Source organism: Ictidomys tridecemlineatus (assembly GCF_052094955.1).
Source record: "Ictidomys tridecemlineatus isolate mIctTri1 chromosome 12 unlocalized genomic scaffold, mIctTri1.hap1 SUPER_12_unloc_5, whole genome shotgun sequence".
In the NCBI taxonomy this organism is placed as follows: Eukaryota; Metazoa; Chordata; class Mammalia; order Rodentia; family Sciuridae; genus Ictidomys; species Ictidomys tridecemlineatus.
Genome location: NW_027520963.1, coordinates 170,884 through 189,838, shown reverse-complemented (window position 1 = coordinate 189,838; position 18,955 = coordinate 170,884). Strand labels below are relative to the sequence as shown.

The 18,955-nt window shown below is 51.5% G+C and overlaps 1 protein-coding gene across 1 annotated transcript in view; it reads left to right on the top strand.

Moving 5' to 3' along the window:
• Positions 1 to 18,955, top strand: part of LOC144372333 (mitotic spindle assembly checkpoint protein MAD1-like) — a 238,839-nt gene that overhangs the window by 167,558 nt on the left and 52,326 nt on the right. Inside the window, 1 exon segment of the mRNA XM_078035712.1 lies at positions 10,311 to 10,367. Coding sequence (XP_077891838.1) covers positions 10,311 to 10,367 — 57 coding nt within the window.

The following is an 18,955-nucleotide window of genomic DNA, read 5'->3' as shown; positions in this document are numbered from 1 at the left end:
CTGTGGTATCCTTTGGTCTTGGTGCTCACTGTCACCATGATGGGCCTGGATCCACAGTGTGATGGTGATGCAGAAGAGAGGTGTTGGTGTGGCTCATCACACCATGCAGGGTGCTGTCTACATTTCTCATTTAGCCAGTGTTTGGAGATCACCTCTGATGTCCCAGCTGGACAGATGGCCAGGGTCTAGAGGGGAGAGCCAGGATTCCTGTGTGGCCACAATTGCTTCCCACTGGGCCTAGTTCCGTACAGGGGAACATTCAGCAGAGTTCCTGCCCCTTTGGAGCTCAGCTGATAGGTGAGGGAGATGTCTAATAAACAAGCTTCACCTGTTTAACAGGTTAGGGGTGCTGTGTTGGGAGAACAAGGTTCATATGAGGGAATTATCTTGGACCACCTTGATTCCCCTGGAGGCTGGCACGTCCAGGGAGATGGGGGAAGGTGGTTGGCAGGTCACCCAGTATGTGAGGAGGTACGGGTAATGCCAAGACTAGGGCTCTGGGTGTGGCAGGTGGCAAAGAGGCGCCCAGAGCTGTGCTTGTGGAGGGTGGAGCTCCTCTGGGGAGACTTGGGAAACTGGCCAGAGGAGTCATCTGGGCTCTATCCTATGGGAGGTGGGTGTGGGGTCCCAGGGTCCCTGCTCCACAGCAGGAGGCTGCAGACTGGGCTGTCCTCACATCCTTTCAGCCTCTCGCTTATTCTGAGGTCCCTGCAGGCACCCTGGGGGCCTATACTATGTCTCTGCCTGGGGTCAGCCCTCAATGGCACTCTTCAGCAGAGTGAACCACGAGTGAGAGAGACCTCTGGTTCTGTACTGACCTCCAAACCCCATTGGTTGGGAACTCATTCTGCTGCTTCAGTGTCTGTGCCTAGGAGCAGGCCCTCCATCCTTGGCTGCACAGAGTGAAGCCATCATGGACATGAGCGCGTTAATAGCTACCCTGTTACCACCCATTTGACTCCATATGAAATGCTAATGAAGAGAGATATGCAGGGACGGCTCGACATCTTCCATCATCCCTAGCATTTCTCACATTGAGAAATCCCCATCTGTGTTGGCCACATGTTCTGCACAGGTCATTATGAGCCCAGCATTTGAGCACAGCTGGTGCCATGTGTTCGAGTTCTGTGTCATGACCCAGGTTTCAATATCAGCACTCACTGACCAGATGTGCTCACTGTACTACCTGGGGCAACTTGGTGGATCACAGCCATCGCCTGGTTCATGGGTGTGTGTCAGGAGACCCTTCTCACTTTCTATTTTGGGACATATAAGGGCAGGTTGCCCGCTTCTCCTGTGTCTCCTGAAGTTATGGGGGATTTGCCAGACAGAGAGATTAGAGGCCCAGCTGGAGTGCACTTTGACACCAGCTGTGCCTTCCAATACTGTGGGGTTCAAGGGGCCAGTCCAGGTGCAGGGTGGGGTCTGAGAGCTGCTCCCCGCTCCTTACCTGGGGTCTCTGTCATGGCTGTTTCCTTCTGCACACAGTCCCTTGGGCCCTCCAGAAGTGATCTGACCTCTCGCTAGCCTTGCTCCTCTGGACCTGGGCTTCAGCAGCCCATGGCTGTGTTGAGGTAGAGACCCACATGCAGTGCTCTGGACCTCCTCGCCCTCCTTCCAGGTCCACCAGTTACCACTTGCTGCCTAGAGTCAGTGGACATGCCACCTACTCTGCTGTTTGAGGTGGCCAAATATTCTGGCCTGGCACCTCATCTCCCTCAGGGTTCCACGTGGTAGACGGCAGCCTTCTTTTGTAGAACTGTCCCTGAAGGGGCATGCTGCTGCCTGGCAGGGGGAGAAAAGCATGGGCAGTGGCATCCCCAGCCCTTGGGAATGCAATAGTGGTTGGATTGAGTGTGAGCTGGGGGGACATACTGGATGCCCCTCTGAGTCTTGTCCAAGTACCTAGATCCACAGAGGTGGGAAACTGTGGGCTTCCTGCCACCACCAGGTGGCAGCAGCTGCAGCCCTGTGGTTTGCTTCTGGGCCTGGGGCAGGTTTGAGAGCCCTCAGAAGGGTCTGCTGTGGAGGAGCCCCAGGGAGGGTTTCTCCTCAACATTGTTTTTATTCTCCTGCTCAACCGGGAACACCCCCTGTGCTTTCCCAGACAGGAAGCTTGCTGGGGAGAAGGCTGCCTCTCCCCTGCCCCCACTTTTCATCTTTCCTCCCCATTGGGTCCTTCTCCCATGGACCAGACCTCTGTGGCTGTGCTGAGTCAGGTGCTGTGGAGTTCCCTGTTCAATGAGGGTACAACAGGTCAAGGTCTGCTGCTAGGCATAGGGAGTGAGGCGCCAGAGCCTGTGCTTGTGGAGGGTGAAGCTCCTCTGGGGAGACTTGGGAAACTGGACGGAGGAGTCATCTGGACTCTATTCTATGGGAGGTGTGTATGGGGTCCTAGGGTCCCAGTGAGGCTAGAGGAGGTCTCTGCCTGGCATAGCACTGCTCCTAAGAGGCACCCAACAGTTCCATCCTGGTTGCAGTTCCTCATGCAGAGCGGTTGCTCTCAGGTAATTTAGGACCAAATGAGGTGTGAGGTTTGAGAACTCCCTAACTTTCCCAAGAGATCTGCTTTCACTCGCAGTGAGGTGAGGGTGGCAACACAACCTTATCCTATGGAGGATAGATTGGCTGTCTAGATTGGGGATGCTGACTGAGCAAGGGCCAGTGGAACTGGGGGACCTTCTCCCAGCCCTGGGTAACATCACAGAAGTACCTCCACACAGGGAAGCACACAGGTGGTGGCTGTTTCTCCTATAGTTTGTTAAGGGTGGTTCATTTTTATGTGGAAGCGTGGTGCTTTAGAGAAGAACTGGGGAAAGCAGGGCAAACACGGGCTCCTGCACTGTCCAGCGGCTCCCCAGGGTAGAGGCCTTGCTGCCTGGAAGCAAGAGCCAGGTCAGTAGGGGTACTTCTGATCTTGGCATTAGGTGTGGTTCCCCAGGCAGCTTCAGGTCCATAGTGCCCTCAGGGGAAGGGCCTCTTAGATGTTCTCTGTCCCCCACCCCATGTTCCAGCCTTTAGCACCAGCCCTTTGCCCTGGGAAGGCAGTGTTGCCCTGGCAGGCCCGCATCCTCCTGTTCCCACTGCAGGGCAGCCCTCAGTGAGAGGCTAGTTGGGGGCCACTGGCTGGCCACAGGAGCTTTTGAGGAAGTCCCTGGGCCCAGGCAGTTGCCCAGGGGTACCCTATGCTTGGTCCTCCTCATAGGCATGGCACAGGTTAGACTTCAGGAGAACACGGCCATGACAATGGGCACCAATAAGCACATTGACAAAGAAGAGGCAGAGCCTGGTGGGAGGTGTGGAGTCCAGTGAGAGTTGGGCTGGGCTCTGCCTGAAGTGGCCATGCCCCCACAGTTAAGGCTAGCCTCAGGGACTGGGTACCAGTCACAAGATTCAGGGTGGTGTCCACATCTCCAGCTTCCACTTACTATGAAAAGGCCTTGATGTCTTGTGAGATCTGGTGGTTGCATGGGCCTGGTGAGGAGGGCTGTGGGGCAGAGGTCTGACCTGGGTCCTCCTTCCAGCCATGGCGAGGACGATTGCTTGCTTCCCACACAGGAGAAATGGAGAACCTAGAAGGTATCTGTGGCCGGTGCAAACTGTAATAGCTGAGTCCACCCAAGGTGGGAAGCTTCCGGTCTCATGGCTCCCATATCCCATGGAACTGTCCAGTGGCCATAGCAACCCCTGCCCACTCCAGATGAGGCCGTGAGTTGTGGTCTCTCCCCACAGGGCTCTGACTTCTGAGCCACCAGTTGACTATTCTTAGTGCTGAGGCTGCTGTGGCAGAACCTCCCGGGGTGTCCGGGGCCCCATTGCCAGGGAAACTGAATAGAATCCTGGATTGGCAAGGACCAGCCAGGGGCCAGGAATAAGCCAGCTGTGAGGTTATAGGTTGCTCTTTCCTGTGACCTGCTATCAGCCCACCCACACTCTGGCCCATAGATCCAATGCCCAGCCCAGTAGGGGATCCACAGTCAGAACCTTCCCATCTCCAGCCCGGTTCTTTCTAGCGAATGGGACTCTGGGCAGGTCATCCCTGGACCATGAGCCCATTTACTGAAGTCTGCTGTCTCCTTTGTGCTGGTCCTATTAATGAAGATGTCACTTACTGAGTGTCCTGTGGGTGCCACACTGTGGCCTGCATAATATCCTTTAACTTCTTGCCATCCATGTGGGATAGGGGTGAGCCTGTCACAGTTGAAGCCACCTAAGCAGAACTTCCTGATCCTTGCCTTGCCCTGGGGGCAACACATCGGACACACCCCAGTCCCTGTCTCAGGTCTGAGTGCTGAACCCACCATCAGTCCTGGCCCTAGGGACATGGGCACTGAGTGTAGGGCGGGACAGTGGGGCAGGTGTTTGCGCTACTTGAATCCCCTGCTCAGGTTGCACTGCTGGGCTGCAGTCCTAAGAGGCCAGCTCAACCTCACCTGGCAGTCCAGAGCAACTGGACACTGGTCTTGGTTGCAGGTGGCAGGGCTAGTGCCCTTGAAGTCTTTGGTGGGTGAGTTTTTCAATTGTTTATTGAATAGCAAAATTTCACACATTCTAAGTTCTGGAAGCCACCCATGCCTGGAGCACTTTAAAAGTTGTTCCAAGCTGCCTGTTAGGAGCTTGTTGGTCGAGGGTCCTATACTGTCGCACAGTGAGATCATGTGACCTTATGGAACCCAGAGGGCCTTCAGGGCCTCTCAAATGGGCAAACTTCACTAGTGACTGAGATTCAAACTTCTTCTGGGGGGCAGGGAAGCTTGCAAATGAGGCTTCACATCCCTCGTGGTGCTCAGTTGTCCTCAAGAGCCAGAGGGTGGCTGAGGTGCCTATGGGGACACTCCTTACAGCTGCAGGGATCTGATTGGGCATCCAGATCCGCAGTCAAGAAACAGATGTGTGTACCCCCCAGTATCTTGGTCTGAGAGGTGGGCTCTGGGCATCAGGTAGAAGAGTGCCACTGGATGGTGGGGTTCAGAGGCCCTCATGGGAGTGGGGCTGCTGCTTCCCTCCACTCTCTGCCTCTGCCCCGGCCCACTCATTTCTTCTTTTGTCTCTAGGCTTCCCGTCCTCCCTACTTTTAGCTCTCATGTCTGTCTGATTGCTCTGCTCTGTCCTTCTCGTCCCACCCCATCCTTCACCCAGGCTCCTGTTTGCTTTAATTTGGGGTCAGCAGGCTTTTTGTTGGCTTGTGCCCACCAGTGTGCCCTTGGGGCCTGTGTGAGTGCTTGAGGGCACAGGGCTCATGTTCGCAGATGGGCAAGTGCAGGCTCCAAGCCTGGCAGCCACGGGGAATTCACTTCCCCTCCTCTCAGTGCTCACATAGCCTACTTAGCTTCCTCCGTCTGCTCTAATGTGGGCAAAAACATTTCAGTAAAACAAACTGGAAATGTCGAGCTGGGAGAATCCCAGTAGCCCGTCTCTGGTGAGGTTGGTGCTGTTCTGCATGGGTTTTATTTATTCCATTTATAAAACAGCTGCAGAAGTTGGTAGCAGATGTCATGAGTCCTCTGTCGATAGAGCTATAAATATAAGTTTGTGGCACCTTCATTCCACTCATCGGCCTGATCTGCATTTCCAGTTTATTTAATTAAAACAGATTACAGTGCTGCTGGCTGTGAGGCATGTTGTGTGGAAATATCCCAATTTCAGATTGCAGCGGAGCTGGAATAATTTCTGACTTCCAGCTTAGAAAAATCAGACCATTCCCTCTCTTCTTTTCCTCCCCATTACTTCTGTGGGGCTCAGATGGCACTGCCCTCGCAAAGGACTTTTCTTTCTCCTGAGTGTGTTTATTTACTGCTCTGCTGTGTGAAGAGCTAGAGAAGATCACACCGTGAAAAGCAGGGACAAAGCATGATGGGAAACCTTGAAACGGTGAGAGGGCGAGCCAAGGAAAAAACACCTGATCTCCAGGCTGAGAGCTGTCTGTGTTTGAGCACAACTAGGAACTTGGGGACAGGTTGAAAGCACTGGTCCTCAGCACGTAGCGGAAGGCTCCAGCGCACTGGGACAGAGGCATGTGCCAGGAGGTGAGCCTCGTGGGTAAAGGAAGTCTTTCTTCCTTCCCACTAGTGGAGCGTGATTCTCCACACCGCCTTTCAGCAAGGACACCTGCTGTGCCTTAGCCAAGTTCTCACATACATTCTTTTTAATTCTAAAAACAACCCCATGAGATAGGGATGGTATGCCCATCTTATAGATGGAACAATAAGATTCTGACAGCTGAGCTCATCAGATTTTGTGGAAATTACCATTGGTTGAGTATGACATTGTTGACAGGAAGAAACATCGGAATTTGAATTCTGGTTGTGTGGCTTTAAATTCAGTCTCCCCAGCAGCAATTCTCAGACTTGGGCTTGCATCAGCATCCCTACAGGACTAGTCAGAACACTAGACCCTCCCTCTGACTCAGAGCATGAGGACTGGGGCCTGTGATCCTGTGCTTCTAACAAATTCCTGGTAATGCTGGGGAGCCAACCCAGGCCCACACCTTCGACCCAGTGCCCTGCAGAATCGTTAACATTGAGCTGAATGTGCTAGGGTATTCTGGGGCAGGGTTCATGTCCTCCACCTCAGCAAAGCCCACTCCTGCCCACTAAGTTTCCAGACTGGCAGCCTGTACCCTAACCAGGCTCTGCAGACCATGCACCTGGCCATGGAGCTGCCTGCTTGGGAGTCAGCTCGCTCTGCAGCCAGTGGAAGCTAACTGTCTTCTAGCCACCATTCATAGGCAAGAGTACTTCTGCATCCATAGCCATAACCCAAGGCCACTGTCTTGCAGAGAAGGCACTCGGCCTCAAACGAGACCTGATTCTATGGCCTAGAAAGATCTCTCAGGATGGCTAGCTTGTCACATTTTGTCATAGGTCTGTGTCAGCTAGACCAGGAAAGTGGGCGGCCTGTGGCTTGAGTTTCATCAAGCCCCTCTCGTGTTAACTGTGACCTTGGGGAGATCTACCTGCATGGGCTACAGCCTCTACATGGGGCTTACTCTGCTCTCAGGGTCCTTCCAGCCAGCCATCTTGTGATTGGACAGAAGCTGTTGCCAGCCCCCATCAGGGCTTTGAGGTGTCCTGTCCCAGCTTGCGTCCTCCTGCAGGTTTTCTTGCCACGTCCTGGGCCTGCTGCGTGCTAGAAGGGGTGCGAGATCATCAGGAGCCACTTCACACTTGAGTGAGGATAAAAATAGCCCTGTTGAGGTCCTGGCACAGCATCCACGTGTCACAAATGATGCGTGTGTCTAGGGCTCGTGTCCGAGCACACACAGCACCCCATCATGGCTATGTGTGTTCCTGCAGTGGATGCTGTACTGGCAATGTGCCACCTTTGCCACACGGTCCCTGAAGACAACACCTTCATACTGAGACCTGCCTTGTCAGTTGTCCCTGAGATAGCTCTTCACCTCTCCAGAGAATAAACAGGGGCTGCCGTGGGGACTCCAGCACCCCACTCTAGGGCCTCAGCCTCCCTGTCAGTTGCAGCCTTAAGGTCAGGTCTAGCTTTCTTCATGGTGGTGATATCTTGGGCAGAGCAGAAGCTTTCTCAGCTTGAGTGGAATGAACATAACCGATGGCCATCAACACCAGGCCACTGGCTCAGATGTGCACATCAGCTGTGGCATTCAGGGAACAGCTGGTGGGCAAGATACCTTGGTGGGGTTTTTCTGCTTAGAAGGCAGCCTGGTCCTAGCAGGAAGTTTTAAGGAGAAGGCAGCAGCAGATGGACTGTGTGGCCGGCTTCATTTCCTGAGGTCATTGCAGAGGCAGCAAGAAGAAGGCACACTGATGCCCCTAAGAGCATGGAGGAGATACTGTGGAGCTGAGCCCAGCTCCCACTGTCTCTGCTGACTCCCCACCACATCAGGAACAGCATTGCTAAAGGTACTGCACATGAGCTTGGGGAGAAGAGCCTCCCCTGTCTGCCCTTTCCTGGTGACTGCTGCTATATGTCTGTCTAAGGTGAGAGGGTCCTTATTGCACAGACCCTACAGGGCTGTTGGGGTGATGGTCTTGAACCTGTTGTTCAAGTGCCTCAGGTGAACAAGATTCAGGACCTTAGGAAGGATCTAGTCACTATCCAGATGTGGACAAGCTGACTGACAGGGCCTCCACTGTGGAGCAGACAGGGCCTGGTTGGGCCCATGTTTTCTTCCCCCCAGTAGGTGCCTTTCACCCTGCTGCTTGCCCAGGCCACATGCTCAGGAGGCCTCTTTGCCAGAAGTGCTTGACTGAGCCACAAGATGTGACATATCGCCCAGTGCTCATCACATATGTACATGGCACATTCACAGATGTCTGGTTCTGGTTGACTGTCCTACCGAGGCACAGCTCTGTCTGCAGTTGGTAGTAATCGATGGGACATGTCTGTTGATTTGGGGGAGCTTTCTGGGTTCCTGCTGATGCTGGTACTCGAGCAGGCACTGTTTGTCTCTCAGATGCGGGCACTGTAGTCAGAAAAGGCAGCTGCTGCTCACCATCTTTCAGTGGCCAGTGGACAGAGGTAGGGTGGTCAAAGCATGTGTAATAGTTGCTTTGAATATATATTTGGGTGGAATTACTGACTTATAGGTTATGCAGATTTAAACTTTAAGACCAAATTGTTTTCCCAATAGTTTTCCTTCCCCATGTCCACAGACAAGACTCCATTGACTTACGTCCTTTCCACTTCTAGTATTCTAACTAGGAGTTCTGAATTTTGCAGTTTTTGTGTCTCCTTGTTGGTCCTGATTTGCATTTTCCTCATTACTGCCCATGTTAATTGCCTTCCAGTGCACGCCGTTATATGTTTCCTGTTCTGGGAAGTGTGCATCTTGCCCGCTTTTTTGTCGCATAGCTTATGTTTTTGTATTGCTTTGTAGATGTTTGGAGTGTGGTGGGGGTGTCAGCATCTGCTGTGCTTCCCTTGCCCAAGAAACAGCAGCCTCCTCCTCTGGGCAGAGTGGAAGAGTTGTGCACCGAGAACAGGCCCCGGGACTTTGGCCCCCAGCTCCCCTGCCCTGGTCACTGACCACTGATCAGGCTTGCGGTGGGATTTGGCTTCTAGGCTTCAGTTTTCCTTCTTTGCCAGGATTGTGAAGAGGTGGCTAACAGCAGTCAGGAGTCGCCATGCTGGGAGCCTCCATAGGTGCTCGGCTGCCCTCCCTGTCTGCAGGTGCCTCTCGAGGAGGAGGTCCAGTTGGTGCTACCTCCTGAAGGTGGCTGCCCAGGAGTCAAATTGGAGGGATGGTTCCTCTAGCCTTTTAGCCTTTTGCAGAACTTCCAGCACAAGGAGTCTGCCTTTCTGGGGTGGGCTTTCTCCCTGGCTCTGTGAAGATGACCATAGTTGTATGTGGTCGAGTCACTTTATGGTGGCTTTAGAGACAGAGCCCATGCTGTTAGCTTTAGGGCAGGGGATGTTCCCTTGCCGGCATCCTCCCTTTCTCCATGTGTTGCATCCTGTCCACTAGAGGCAGCCTGGACAGTGCCTGTGAGGGCTGTGATCTATTCTCACTATGTGATCTTACCCTGACCTGAGGACATGGCCAGTGAAGAGGCCACGTGTGTCTCTGGAGGCCAACCATGCCCATAGGGCTGGGTCCCTGTGCTGCCACTCTGGGATTAGTCTGTGCTTCTTCCCAGGTGGCCTCAGGAACTGCTGCTGGGCCTCACATAGACAGCTTCTCGTTGCTAGATTGCTTCAGCAGGTTCCAGGCAGCCTCAGGGATGCTGGTCTTGGCTGGAGTCGGAGCTGGTGATGTCAGCCCCACAGCTACGGCAGACATGGTGCCTTCGTGCTCATAGGCTCTTGGTCAAGAGGAGTACAGCTCAGGCCCAGTACAGCCACCCTTGGCTCATCTGGTCAAGAACTCCCTGCTTCTTTGCTTGGCCTTTCCATGGCCCACTCAGAACAGGCTATCTGGAGTTTTAGGTTTGTGTGGCATGTAGCCTATCAGCACAGCTACATCAGTCAGTTTCTCTAGAATGTGCATGTGCCAGAGGGAGGTGGATGGTTTCCTCCATCAACTGAGGGCACTGAGCACCCCATGCCAAGTGTCTCCTATCTCCATGCATAACCCAGCAGCAGGGTTTGGGACAGATTTTGGGTGTCATGTTACCAGACTATTCACTCGGTTACATTCATCAAACAAGGATCCTGTCCTGTCTGCAGGGGCAATCAACCCTGGCTGACCTGGTCTTCTGCCTGCTGCCCAACTCCCAGCCCTGCTGGCCCAGCAGGGAGAGGAGGCTGCAGTGAAGGTGGGAGAGGGTCCTTGCTGCAGCCCTGGGAGGGAGTGCTCACACACAGCCTCTGACCATCCTGGTCTTATTTTGCAGGCCCAGTTGACGCAGGCTCTGGAGGAACTGGGAGGCCAGAAACAGAGAGCTGACATGGTGAGTCCTGAAATGGTGCTCAGCTGTCACTGTGTGGCAAAGGGCCGCCCACAGTTTACTGCTTTGATCCTGGGTCTAGAGTCCTATCCCTGTCAGGGCTTGTCCTGCAGGCATGCGTCCTTCCCTGTCTTTGGAAATGGTGTGGAGAATGGAAGAGTGGTGTGATGGAAAGTGAGTTCCAGTTGTGCCAGTAGCAGACTGCTGGCCTCTGCTGGGTAGCTCCCACTGCCCCACATGTGCAGCAGGCGCTGAAGGACGCGTGATGCCAGAGATGCTCAGGTGAGCCATGAGGAGATGCAGTGGGGGCTGGGCTCCTGCTGGCCCTAGCAGCACAGGTGGGGTTGGCCCCAGAGAGGTCTGGTTGAGTTCCTGCTGGGCAGAAGCCCAGATATAGGGCTGAGCAGAGCGGAGACGCCTGTGGGAAGCTGTGCGGAGTCTTGGCATGTTCGCTGTCCACTCAGCAAGTACTAAAGGACAGTCTTGGCTTCTCTGGGGATGCAGCAGCCAGCAGCACAGGCTCCTGCCCTCCTGGCTCACAGTGGAGGGTTCCAACTGTGACTGCGCAGAGAATAAACAGCAAGATCTGAGCTGCTAGTGAAGACAGGACTGCAGGGAAAGGGAGAGGGGGCCAGGGCCGAGGGGCAGGGGATTAGGATGGTGATAGGATGATGATGGAGGGCCATGGAAAGCAGGGCTGGCTTCGCTGTAGGGAAAATGGCACAGGTGCTGTAGAGAACCTGAGGACCTGCGCCAGGTTTAAGTGGAGTCCTGTGCCCTGGGTGGCGTTTCTATCCTGGAGCAAGTGTGAAGCTGGAGGGAACCAGAGCGGAGCCTGTTTCTGGGCACTCCTGCATCCTGGCCTTGTATCCAGGCAGAAGCTGTGAGCCAGGGCTCCGAGGGGGCACTTTTGTTTCAAGCCTGGAGAAGGAAGTGTTTCCTGGGAGAGAGGCTCCTTCCCAGACCCTATCAGGAGAAGCCAGGAGGGGAGAAGGCTGTCCCTTGGAGATCCCCAGAAGCGCCATCCAGGGCAGGTAGGGCTGGTTTTTCGGAAGTGAATGTGGATAGCAGCACTTAGGTAACAGCCCTGAAGCCTCAGGAGGTCAACTGTAGAGGGACAGCAAGGGGTCCTGGGAGGACTCCTTGCCCTCATGGTGGATGGTGCAGTAGCACGTTGCTGTGCTGAGGCAGCCTTCCAGGAGGGCCAGGGTGGGGCTGCAGGCCAACCACATCTGGGTGCCAGTGAGGAGGCAGGTGGCAGGCCGCAGCACAGCTCAGCGTCAGGAGCATCATTCTTACCACCTCTTCTGAAACCTCCCGCATCCACTCTGGCTGCTGCTGCACTGCGGTTCATAGTCTGCGGCATCCTCCGAACTCTGGCTGCCAGGTTTCAGCATCATGGTGGGCAGCTCTACCCCCTCTTCTTTGGCCTTGGACATTCCACACTTTGTCCTCAATAACTGAGTCCTCCAGGCAGTTCAACAAGGGCCTGTTTCGCGTTGACTTTGAGGAAGCCAGGGTTGAGGTAGGGGCCGGGTGTTCCTTGAGGACTGGTGCATCCATTTACTGAGCCCCAGGGAGACCCTGATGTTCTGTGTGTCAACATGCATGGTTTCCTTGGTGTTGACCTGAATTGAAATGAGCCCAAGGGCCTTGTTTTCATAATGTGCACGAGGCCAAGAGGAATTAGAAATGAGTTGTGCTAAGCACATGCCAGGCCTGTGGCTTTATGACTAAGCAGCTGGCTGGTCACTCACTGCTGCCCTTGAATTTGGACCCTCTATTTTTCCTCAGGAGCAGGAGTGCCTTGACCCTGACCCCTTCCCTCCCCTGTTTCCATGTGGCTTTGGAGAAACTGCTAACCCTGGGTCTCTTCTCAGGGAGGTGAGAAGATAGAAGCTTCTTGGGCCCTTAGGCCAGAGTGGGCATGGGCAGCCCCTGTGGCACAGGTGCTGCAGGTCTCCTCCATGAGCAGGCTCTGCACCTTGCACCGGGCATGTCCCTGGGGTGCAGGTGGACAGGGTACAGGTTCCTCATGTGGGTTTCCTTCAGATGAATGTTGACCGCAGGTTTTTCTCTCTGCCTCTGACTGCCCAGACCTCAGCTTGTTTCTTCTTGTTTATTTTACTTCTCTCTCCTTCTTTCTAGTTAAAAGGAAAATAAGACATGGCAGTGCCTGGGGGCCAGGGGAACAGCATCTGCTCTTACCTCTGACCTTCCCACCAGCGCACCTGGGGCCAAGGGGTATCTGCTGCTAAGTCAGGCCTCATGCTGCCCTTGGGGAGGCTGGGCGGGGAGGCAGGGGAGAAACCCAGGGCCTGGCCATCTGTGTTCAGATCCTGACTCTGCCACTGTTTCCTGTGGGCTGTGTGACTGGCCCCAGGCTCCTCTCCAGCAGGGACTGTCTGTCCTCACTGAGCCTGCTAGGTGGTTTCCCCTGAGCCACAGACCCCAGGCTAGGCAGCCCCATCCTATGGGGCTATTCTCCATGGGAACGTGCTTTATCTGTGCCAGCTGTTAGGGGAGTCTCTGGTCATGAGTGTTACTATGGCTAGTCCTACTGAAACTCAAATTGACTTTTCAGTTTTAATTATTTTAGTAGCCCCGTGTAGCAGGTGGCCCCAGATTGCCCAGGCTGCCTGGGTGATCCCAACAGGACATTCTGTGCCCTTCCTCTCTAGGCGCCTCTCAGCGAGGCCATGTGGGATGCTCTCTCCACCCTCCCGCTTCCTGCGCTCCCGGGTCCCTTTGCTGCTGGCTTGCTCTGCTCCTTTTGTGGATTTAGCTTGTGTTCCCAGCCTTGTTCTTTTGTTCTGACTTGTGGTCTCTTCTGTGCTGGCTCCCAGGGGATGAGGCTGACATCTCTGGCTGGCTCCTCCTCCTCTGGGGAGAAAAGTCCAGAGCAGAGGGGCCATGGGAATCACAGTGGGGCAGGGGGACAGAGCTGTCGACCTCAAGGCCACCCCTTCCATCCTGCTTGCCTTGGGTCTGAGGCCACAGCCATGGGCTCTGCAGAGTGGACTCCAGGTCTCATTCCCCTGGCTAAACCAGAACCCCTCACTCCTGGAATTCGAAGTAGAATACATACCAGAGTGCTGCTGCCATACCCACAGGACCAGCTCTTCATCCAGAGATGGGCGTGGATAAAGGCAGCCAGAGTTCACTGTGCCACCAGCTCTGCCTCTGAGGCCCCCATTCCCTATGGCAGAGATGGCTTTTGGGGTACTATCTGGCACCTTGGGCCCTCAACAGTGGGGTCAGGTGGCCCATCTGGAGAACTCCTTACGCAAGGTGTCCAAGGCTGCTGGGGGAGGCAGCCCTACCTCCATGTCTGCAGCCCCTCTCTCAGCGCATCTGCCAGGAGGAAAAGGAGAACTTTAAACATCTCTAGCTAATTGCAGATGACAAGACAAAGGCAGTTTGACTTCCCATTATTAACCAGCAAACCATACTAATTAGTGAACATAAGTACAGTTCATGCTTTTTTCTTTAAGTGCAATTAATATCACAAGGAAAGAAGTCCCGGGCCACAGTCCTGTCACTAACACACCTCATCCTAATTAGATATGGCTAGTGGTGGCTGAAGAGATGAAAGTTTTCATCACAACTATAAAAAGTCCTCAAATATTTTATATACTTGAGAGAGTGAGGATTGAGAGTTTATTTTCTGGTTTAAGAGGCATGACACCCCTCACAGCTTGATGTAAATAAGCATCTATTTCTCTCAGTTTCCATTCTCCCCCAGTGGGGTTCTTCTTTGGCTCCTACTCCTCACTCCTCACTCCCACAAGAGCTCTGAGGTAGGTGAGTCTGTCCCAGGAAAGTGCTGTGGCTGCAGCAGAGCCAGGGCTCAACCAGCCCTCCTGTCACCCTAGTCTGCTCCCTCCACAGTCACCTTCATGTACGGAGGCTGCTTGCCCTGGGTAGAGAGTGTTCTACAGAGGGTCCCACGTCTGGGACCTCCAGTAAGGCAGCCCTGTGTCTTGTGTGAAGGCCCCGGGCATCGGGCCCTCATGTGCAGGAGTGTGCCGTCTCTGGAGTCCACTTGGTTTCTTGGAGCCTCAGGCTTCTTGTTATGTGCAAGGAAGAGCTGGACTCATCCTAGGTGGCCTTGCTGGTACACTGTCCTCCTTGGTGCTAATGCCAGGTTGGATCTTGGACCAGAAGCAAGCTGGTTCTTCAGTGTTTGTGACTGTTACCTGTCCATCACGATTCTGCTCTTGTCACAACCTGCCAGCTCGGCCCCCACCGCCCAGCCAGTAACTGTGAGCCCTTCCTGGTAGGGAGACTGGCAGAGCAGTTACTCTATGCGAAGGTCCTGCTTGTGACTGGGCACCAGGCTGGAGAAAATTGATGTTGGTGAGCTCTAGAGGAGAACTGACTGCAGGATGGATGGGTGACACTGAAGGCTAAGGGCTGTCCCCTGGTTTGGGCAGCCAGTTCACTTTATGCCACACAAAGTGTGTCCCAAGTGAGTCTGGAGAAAGGTTTGAAGTCTGAGTCTCTGGCCTCCTTCCACTGGCCTCCCTCCCATCCTCGGAGTGCCCGTTTCACACCTAGAGCCTCTCACGTGCACACAGGAGCAGCCCTCCCTGCAGTGTGGCCACAGGCAGGCACTTTGCTTGCTGAGTTTCTATTTATTTTAATTTTTATTTTTTTAAGTATGACATAGAATCTTTGTTTTCATTTTATTCTTAGCTTTATTTTATTTTTAATTGTTGTTTGTTTAATTAGTTATACATGACAGTAGAATGCATTTATGCACTTTGATATATCATGCACAAATGGGGGATAATTTCTCATTTTTCCTATTATACATGTTGTAGCTCCCTGAACGTTCACTGCCTCGTCCCCAAATTGGAGGGAGAGGAAGTTCCTTGGATGTCTGGCAAATCTGCCTGAATGTGTGCGTTTGAAAAGACCCAGGCCTCTTAGTGCAGCATTGCTGGGGGTGACCGTAGCCTGGTCCTCATTGGGCGCCATGGAGCTGGCACAGGGCTCTCTTCCTGTGCCCATTAGTCTGACTTCTGCCTTTAGTCTTATTTCTGGCGTACATGTCAAGGCTCCTCGGTGCGAGGGAGGACTTTTACAGACTGAGGCAGACAACAGGTTCCCTTTAAGCACCTCTTGCATTCAGGCTAAACTTACCTGATGCAGTATTTACCAAGTGCCTCTTCTGGATCTCACTCTGAAGGTTCAGGGAGGCTGTGACTGTGTCTCAGGACTGTCTCCCTGCTATAACAAAAATGCCACACATTGGGTGGCTTAAAGAAATATAAGGCTGGCAGTTTTGGAGGCTGGATATCCAAGGTTAAGTGTCTGGTGAAGCTCCTCCCTGGTTCTCGCTGTTGCTTAGTATGTTGAGAGGGGTGATCAAGCTCCTGGGCCCCTTCCTTGAGGGCACTGGTCACCCTTCAGGATCTTATCATCTCCCAGAGGTTCCTCCTGAGACTACCGCCCTGGGTGAGATTTTAGCACATGGATTTGGGATGTAAACAAGCAGTCTGGCATGTTCTCATCTTGAGTGTGGCCAGCCTGTGTCTTCACCTAGTCCTTGCCACCTGGCAAGGGCGTACCCATACACGCTCCCTCTTGCGCTGACCCCCAGCCCCTTGCCTGCTCTGAGTAGCCCTCTTCTCACACTTCTCGTGCTGTCCCTTCTCCTGGAATGTGCTCAGTGTTGCAGAGCCCAGGTGTCCCTTCAGGTGAAGATGTACTTCGCCATCCCTCTTCCCTGCTAGTCCCTCCCTTCATGCAGACATGCTCTTTTTTTTTTTTAATTGGTTGTTCACAACATTACAAAGCTCTTGACATATCATATTTCATACATTAGATTGAAGTGGGTTATGAACTCCCAATTTTACCCCAAATGCAGATTGCAGAATCACGTCAGTTACACATCCACCCAATTTTACATAATGCCCTATTAGTAATTATTGTATTCTGCTACCTTTCCTATCCCCTACTATCCCCCCTCCCCTTCCCTCACGTCTTCTCTCTCTACCCCATCTACTGTAATTCATTTCTCTCCTTGTTTATTTTCCCATTCCCCTCACAACCTCTTATATGTAATTTTATATAGCAACGAGGGTCTCCCTTCATTTCCATGCAATTTCCCTTTTCTCTCCCTTTCCCTCCCATCTCATGTCTCTGTTTAATGTTAGTCTTTTCTTCCTGTTCTTCCTCCCTGCTCTGTTCATAGTTGCTCTCATTATATCAAAGAAGACATTTGGTATTTGTTTTTTAGGGATTGACTAGCTTCACTAAGCATAATCTGCTCTAGTGCCATCCATTTCCCTGCAAATTCCATGATTTTGTCATTTTTTAGTGCTGCATAATGTTCCATGGTGTATAAATGCCACATTTTTTTTATCCATTCATCTATTGAAGAGTATCTGGGTTGGTTCCACAGTCTAGCTATTGTGAATTGTGCTGCTATGAACATCAATGTGGCAGTATCCCTGTAGCATGCTCTTTTAAGATCTTCAGGGAATAGTCCGAGAAGGGCAATAGCAGGGTGAAATGGTGGTTCCATTCCCAGCTTTCCCATGAATCTCCATACTGCTTTCCAAATTGGCCGCACCAATTTGCAGTCCAACCAGCAATGTACAAGTGTACCCTTTTCTCCACATCCTCGCCAGCACTTGTTGTTTGACTTCATAGTGGCTGCCAGTCTTACTGGAGTGAAATGGTATCTTAGGGTGGTTTTGATTTGCATTTCTCTGACTGCTAGAGATGATGAGCATTTTTTCATGTACTTGTTGATTGATTGTATGTCCTCCTCTGAGAAGTGTTTGTTCAGGTCCTTGGCCCATTTGTTGATTGGGTTATTTGTTATCTTATTGTTTAATTTTTTGAGTTCTTTGTATACTCTGGATATTAGGGCTCTATCTGAAGTGTGAGGAGTAAAAATTTGTTCCCAGGATGTAGGCTCCCTATTTACCTCTCTTATTGTTTCTCTTGCTGAGAAAAAACTTTTTAGTTTAAGTAAGTCCCATTTGTTGATTCTTGTTATTAACTCTTGTGCTATGGGTGTCCTATTAAGGAATTTGGAGCCCGACCCCACAATATGTAGATCGGAGCCAACTTTTTCTTCTATCAGACGCAGAGTCTCTGATTTGATATCAAGGTCCTTGATCCATTTTGAGTTAACTTTTGTGCATGGCGAGAGAAAGGGATTCAGTTTCATTTTGTTGCATATGGATTTCCAGTTTTCCCAACACCATTTGTTGAAGATGCTATCCTTCCTCCATTGCATGCTTTTAGCCCCTTTATCAAATATAAGATAGTTGTAACTTTGTGGATTAGTCTCTGTGTCCTCTATTCTATACCATTGGTCCACCCGCCTGTTTTGGTACCAGTACCATGCTGTTTTTGTCTATTACTCTGTAATATAGTTTGAAATCTGGTATCGCTATACCGCCTGATTCACACTCCTGCTTAGAATTGCTTTTGCTATTCTGGGTCTTTTATTTTTCCATATGAATTTCATGATTGCTTTATCTATTTCTACAAGAAATGTCATTGGGATTTTGATTGGCATTGCATTAAACCTATAGAGAACTTTTGGTAATATCGCCATTTTGATAATGTTAGTTCTGCCTATCCATGAACAGGGTATATTTTTCCATCTTCTAAGATCTTCTTCTACTTCTCTCTTTAGGGTTCTGTAGTTTTCATTGTATAAATCTTTCACCTCTTTTGTTAGGTTGATTCCCAAGTATTTTATTTTTTTTGAGGGTATTGTGAATGGAGTGTTTTTCCTCATTTCCGTTTCAGAAGTTTTGTCGCTGATATACAGAAATGCCTTTGATTTATGCGTGTTGATTTTATATCCTGCCACTTTGCTGAATTCATTTATTAGTTCTAGTAGTTTCTTTTTTTAAATTTTTTTTTAAAAAGATAGAGTGAGAGGAGAGAGAGAGAGAGAATTTTTAATATTTATTTATTTTTTTAGTTCTCGGCAGACACAACATCTTTGTTTGTATGTGGTGCTGAGGATCTAACCCGGGCCGCATGCATTCCAGGCGAGCGGGCTACCGCTTGAGCCACATCCCCAGCCCTGAGTTCTAGTAGTTTCTCTGTAGACCCTTTTGGGTCTTCTAGGTATAGAATCATGTCATCCGCAAATAGTGGTAATTTAAGTTCTTCTTTTCCTATTTTTATGCCTTTAATCTCTTTTGTCTGTCTAATTGCTCTGGCTAGTATTTCAAGGACTAAATTAAATAGAAGTGGTGAGAGAGGGCATCCCTGTCTTGTTCCAGATTTTAGAGGGAATGCCTTCAACTTTTCTCCATTCAGAATGATGCTAGCCTGAGGCTTAGCATAGACAGCTTTTACAATGTCAAGGTAAGTTCCTGTTCTCCCTAGTTTTTCTAATGTTTTGAACATAAAGGGATGCTGTACTTTGTCGAATGCTTTCTCTGCATCTATCGAGATGATCATATGGTTCTTATCTTTAAGTCTATTGATGTGGTGAATAACATTTATTGATTTCCGTATATTGAACCATCCTTGCATCCCAGGGATGAATCCTACTTGATCATGGTGCACAATTTTTTTGATGCAGACACGCTTTTTTCATACTGCCT